Here is a 6,205-nt window from a genome sequence, read left to right on the forward strand (position 1 = left end):
AAGATTTATTTAGGATTTTGTTAGAATTTGTTTAAGATTTTTAGAATCTCATTGAGATTTTTTTAGGAATACATTAAGATTTGATTAAGATTTATGTAGAATTTATTTAGAATTTTTATTTTAAGTATTTTAATGAATTTTTTATACTTTTTTAAAGGTTTTTTATTTTAGTATTTTTTTAAGGATATTATTATTTCTTTAAAATTTTTATTTTTATATTTTTTTTAAGATTTCTTTATTATTTTTTTCAAACTTTAAATTACAGAAAACAAAACACATCTTTTTGAAAAACAAAAACGTTTATAGAGGTCTTTGGGTGACTCTAAGCCTCAGCAAAATTTTACAACAGAAAAGCTGTGATACATTAAGAGATATTGAGGATGAAAAACCTCTAGGACACCCATGTAATCTAAACCCTAAACCCTAAACCTAAACCCTAAATCCTAAACCCAAGGATACTAAAGGGGGGAAATGCAATTTAGAGTCTAGAGAGGAATATCGAGGGATTTAGTTTTATTTCCTATAAAATTCTCTTACTTTTACATTACTTGATATCCATAAGAAAGGTATGTTTCTATTCAAATGCAACCCTTATTCTATTTCTAATCCTAACTCTAAATCCTAAATCCTAATTAGGGTTTATAAATCATAAATTACAAAAAATAAAACATATATTTTTGAAAATCAAAAACATTTATAGAGGTCTTTGGAACAATATAAGCTTTGGCAAAATTTTAGAACAGAAAAAACTATGATAAATTGAGAGATATTTAGGATCAAAAACCTCTAGGACACCCTTGTAATCCTAAACCCTAAACCTAACCCCTAAACTCTAAACTGGGCACACCCTTGTAACTCTAAACCTTAAACCCAAAATCCTAAATTACATTTTTTCACAAATTATAAAGCATTTACTAATTTGGATTATCACATTTTTATTTTTTTGTAGACAATATGTAAATTTTATAGTTTTTTTTGTACTTAAAAGTTTCATTTATTATAGTTTCAAGGATTTCATTTAAAAGGATGATTTTTTGATGTAGAATTGCATTATTTTCCCACATATATCTTTCCACTCATATTTTCCCTCATATATCTTCCCACTCTGACACCTTTTTTTTGTACCACATGAATGGTTCAAGTTTATTCATTTATAAAAAAAGGAAAAAACGCAACCACCCAACAAAACAAAGAGAAAAACAAACTAATCACAACAAAGTGAGGGGGAAGGGTAATCCTCTGGCTGAGCTGGACCGCGTTGCTGCCTTGGTGACCTTCGCGTGGCTGCTTGAAAGTGTGCAGTTTCCAGTGGCACTTTTCGTACTCGCGCAGTGCCGAATCGTGTGGCCATGCTCGTCATGGTCCTAGCGGACCACACACTCGCATCGCATCGTTGAAACCCAATTACAACTGGATCTTTTGTCCAGCCGTCGTGACACACGTCATTTCACGGCGTTGGATGACGCTAGTATTTCACTCTGCCACTGTCATGGTGCCAAAATTGGTGGGTACTTATGATGGTCGTCGGCCGCAAGTTAGCTTCCAGGGCTTGCAAAAACCTGGCCACCTGGTAGGTTTAAAGGGCGTACTACTAGCGTGATCGACAGGAATCATAAACATGGCTGAGGGTGGACTACTGTTTGGATTTGAGCTCGCCGATGTTCTTGTAGCTGCAGTGCTTATTTCTGTCGTGGTGCTTTACTTCCATGCTGAGGCTCTGCAGCGAAGGCGATGCCCACCAGGGCCTTGGCCTTGGCCAGTTGTGGGAAACTTTTCAGCGTTGGGAGACCTGCCCCACAGAAACCTGCACAAACTTGCCGGCAAGTATGGAGGTCTCATGTATCTCCGGTTAGGTGTGGCTCCAACGTTCCCTTCACAGTCCAACAATTCTGTTGCTGTTGCCTTGTCAGTTGATGTCTCCCATTTGATCCTCCCTATCCTGAGCCTTGAAATGCATTGTGCCACCAGGGGCCAAGCCATGTTTAGTGATTTCCACGGCTGCCGTGGCTAAGGAGTTCTACACAACCGTTGATGCAAGCTTTGCTTCGCGGCCGAAGAGGTTCTCATGGACCGTCTGGAACAACAATGACGAGAACTACAGAAACATCGGCCTCGCTGAGTATGGACCCTATTATCGCAAGCTGCGCAGGCTTCTGAATACAGAGCTCTTCTCCCCAAGGCGTCATGCCTCCTACGAAGTTACAAGAGCACAGGAGATCCAGTGCATGATGAAAGTTCTTCTAGAGGAGTCGGAAAAGGGCAATCCAGTGAATCTCCAAACCTGGTTGCATGGCACAACTTCCAACAACATGACCCGGATGGTCGTCGGCAAGAGGTACGCCATAGCTTGCTTTCTCAGAGTAGTGGGGTATTCTCTTGATGGAATAAATTGCTACGGTAGTTAGAAGACACACGATATCCTCTCCAGAACAGGTGTATGACTTCAAATCCCTGAAGGAAAAATCATCTTTGGAGCTTTTTTCTTTTCAACTCATCAAAACTTCAACAAGGATTTTGTGAAGTTTTGCTCCTTTCCACACAGGGTGACCTCAATTTCGTCTTAACTCTGAAACCCCATTCATCTCTTCAAGTATTTTCAACTTCTCTACAATTTTGATGCTGATGCAATATGTCGAACCTGCTTCTAGAGAGGTTTTGCAACTTAAGTAAAAGAAAGACACTCCTCTTTTCTCAGTATGAACTTGTTAGAGTCTCATCCTACATGAAAGCAGGGCCTTGCTACATTGTGTTTTCACTTAGTGATTTAGTGTTCTTGTCTACTCACATTGTTACACCCGCATGCGCGTGCGCAGGTTCTACGGTGTCAGTGGAGACGATGGTGAGAAGCAAGGACAAGACCTTCAGAAGATGACTTCCAGTGTCTTTGAACTTCTTGGTTCTGTAGTCATAAGCGACTTTGTGCCCTACTTGAGCTTCATCACTAAATTACAAGGACATGCATCCAAGTTTTCCAAGATCCGCGATGTTTCAGACAAACTCACGGCTGATTTTTTCGACCTCGACAGCCACAGAAACAATTATAAAAAAATGAAAAACGACCCAAGCTATGTCCCAGATTTTGAAGATGTACTAATGGAGACGCCATTCGAAAACGGCACTAATCTCCCTGACCAGGACCTTCTAAAGCTACTACAGGTAAGAGATTTTGTGTCTCTCATTTGAGCACTATTTTGCATAATGATATTTCTTAGTCACTGGCGTAGGACGTGTAGGGCATCGAGAGTAACCAACAGCTGGTCTGTAGAACAGGAAATGTTGAATGCTGGGACGGAGACTAGTTCGAACACTTCAGAATGGGCTATGGCCGAACTCATCAGGAGGCCAGAACTGATCGAGCGAGCACAGACTGAGATGGATTCAGTGATAGGTTCCAAGCGCCTCGTGGAAGAATCCGACATCCAACAACTCCCTTTTCTGCAAGCCGTGATGAAAGAGAATTTCCGGCTGCATCCTCCGCTCTTACTTCCCCATGAATCAAGAGAGCCTACAGAGCTTCTTGGGTACCATTTCCCGGCAGGAACGGAGGTGCTAGTGAACTCCTTCGCAATCCACCGAGACCCAAGTGTATACGACAACCCTGACAGCTTTGATCCTGATAGATTTCTTGCACGCCCTCACGTGGATCACATGAGCACAAGTGATCCCTACGAGCTCATGCCGTTCGGAAAAGGCCTCCGGATGTGCCCAGGATACAGGCTGGCGAATACGATGGTGGCCTTGATGTTAGCGAATCTCCTCTATGTATTCGACTGGTCTCTGCCGGAAGGTCAAACTGAGGTGGACATGACTGAGACAATAGGCCTCTCCGTCAGCAAGAAGCAACCGCTGTTCTTGGTTCCGAAACCCAGATTTGAACTTTCTTTGGAGAGCGTAGCAGAAAATTGATTGCCTCAATCACATTCTGGAAATGCATCTAGGGAGAAAGACAAATATTGTGTTCGGGGATCTTGAATGTAAAAGTGAACTCAATATTCGCTTCGAGGCCCTGATGCACGGAAGGTGTCTCAATTTGTGAAACTTTTAATTATACATAAAGTTGTAAATGCGGCGGGTGGTGGGTGGTGGGTTTAGGTTTCTCTTCTAAAACAGTACAATTGAAAATTAAACCTATCGATTTTTGTATTTGACCTTCAATTGTTCTCACTTTATTCTACAATCGTGTAAGTGCGTTGTAGGTGTCGGGCGACGTTCACTATGCACATATTTGCACCGTGACTTGTGAAGGAAAGACCGAGTACAATGATCAACTTGGCTTATGCATGATTTCCTGGCACATGTGGGTGCACAAGTGTCTGACCAAATCATCAAATTAAAGGTCACTGAAGTTGGTTTAAGGTCTCTTGTGCACGTCTAGATAAAAAGTCTCTGGTACATACTATTCTTGTGCTAGTTTGACATTACTGTTGAGCCGTTGTGACAAGAGAGCTCATGTCAAGGACAATCATCTAAACCAACAGGTTACTTTGTTGCTCCAGTGTTGGTGGTCGCATGCATTTCAGAGTGATTCGCGTTATCTCTAAACAACCAACCTCCTGGTTACAAATCGCACATGCTAATGAAAACGAATAAACAGGACAGAATCATGCCACTCCGATGGAATACCTGTGAGCTTTTGAACGACAAATTGCACTGTTCTTTGCCAAGTAAAACTGTGCAAAGCTAGTGGTGTATAAATCTGAGTCATAAAAACATGCACAATCAATATTGTTGAGGTCGACGGATTGTATACTAGGCACAATGAGACGACCAAGTTTAACAGATCTCATACCATACGATTCTATGGTTAGACCCAATGTAATCTATCCTAAACCCTGAACCCTAAATTACATCAAAAATCACTAAAAGTTACCACAAAAGGAAAAGGCTAATCTTTAAAATCCTTAATATCATGTTCTTTTATCTAATTCTAAATTATAAATTAAAAAAACTAATATTTATAGATTGAATTCAAACTTATAAATGTCTAGTTGAGAATAACAATTAGAGTACACATTTGATGACAATTCAACATACAAGATACAAATGGAGATACTTTAACAGGATTTTCTTTATCAAGATTTTTTGGTGAACGAACTCCTGGAGAAATTGACAGAGGTACTTGACATAAAAGTATTCAACTGCAGGTATTTTGCATGTATTTATATTCCAAATGCCACACCATAAACCATCAACTCTACTCCAATTAAACCAGGTTTATGGTTTAATACATCTAGATTCAAAGGTAGAGATATAATTTGCAGAGATATGATTCACAATCTAATGAAAATCCCATCTTCCAGAATTTGCATCACATTTGAATTCTACCTCAGATACCATATCTGCACTAAAAAGGAAAGACATAATTCTTACCTCATTTAGTTTAGGCTTTGCTAGATTCAAACACTGAACTCTAAATCCTAGACCTTTGGCACCAATCAATTGACGGATTCTCTAAGTTCTCTTAATTGCAAGCTGCGCATTTACATTAATAAAATATATATACACCAAAAGAAAAAAATTACAATGACACATTTATCTTCAAGCTAAGACTAATGCTGTAAAAATGTAACAAAATCGACCATCTATTCATGAGGCTGGGATACATGCTTTCGGGGCAAGAGATCATCTACTTGATTGAGTCTCAGTCTTTTTCTACCGCCTCGTGATTTCAAACTAAATTCTAAATCTTCAGCTTCGAAATTCCCTCCCTGTCATGACCAGCCAAAGACATTACAATAGTACAAATGCAATACGCTCTCATACTCATGCTCTTCACAGCATGTTTGAAAAGGAAGACAGAGATTACTTTGAAACAAGTTCTGAAATTCACAAGCAACTTAGGTGGGGCAAGAAAGGAACCTATAGCCCCTTTCCAACCAATAACTCAACGAACATTAACATGTGAACTTGAACTTTATATAAAGTAATTTCACTAGTTAAGTAGGTTAGTTTACAGTGCGGTTTGGTTAAAATCATCACGAAGCAAACTAATAAATAGACGTCAACGAAAATAGATGCACATACTCGCGAGGTATGGATTACTAACCAATTCCAATTGCACATGTACACCACTCTTTTCGTGCTTATCACGAACCACTTTATACGCAAACCTGGTTTAAAAAGTCACCATTTATGAGCGGTGGAGCGGAGAGACTAGCATCACTAGAAGGGGGAGTTTATCGTCGCCATCGTTGTATAAATCGAT

At 39.6% G+C, this 6,205-nt stretch overlaps 1 protein-coding gene across 1 annotated transcript; it reads left to right on the top strand.

The window, feature by feature from the left end:
• The first annotated feature begins 1,557 nt into the window (after positions 1-1,557).
• Positions 1,558-4,155, top strand: LOC112275225 (flavonoid 3'-monooxygenase). Its single transcript, XM_024505400.3, has 4 exons — positions 1,558-1,853; positions 1,969-2,335; positions 2,814-3,156; positions 3,271-4,155. Exons 1-4 carry the CDS (start codon positions 1,619-1,621, stop codon positions 3,904-3,906), a joined length of 1,581 nt encoding a protein of 526 aa, XP_024361168.1. The 5' UTR covers positions 1,558-1,618; the 3' UTR covers positions 3,907-4,155.
• The last annotated feature ends 2,050 nt before the right edge of the window (positions 4,156-6,205 follow it).

Source organism: Physcomitrium patens, chromosome 18 (assembly GCF_059467195.1).
Source record: "Physcomitrium patens ecotype Gransden chromosome 18, ASM5946719v1, whole genome shotgun sequence".
In the NCBI taxonomy this organism is placed as follows: domain Eukaryota; kingdom Viridiplantae; phylum Streptophyta; class Bryopsida; order Funariales; family Funariaceae; genus Physcomitrium; species Physcomitrium patens.

Bases quoted from the DNA above. Each gene is read 5' to 3' on its own strand.
- LOC112275225 (XM_024505400.3), top strand. From the start codon at position 1,619: ATGGCTGAGGGTGGACTACTGTTTGGATTTGAGCTCGCCGATGTTCTT. The intron at 2,336-2,813 runs GTACGCCATAGC...GCGCGTGCGCAG, and splicing joins CGGATGGTCGTCGGCAAGAG to GTTCTACGGTGTCAGTGGAG. The intron at 3,157-3,270 runs GTAAGAGATTTT...TCTGTAGAACAG, and splicing joins ACCTTCTAAAGCTACTACAG to GAAATGTTGAATGCTGGGAC.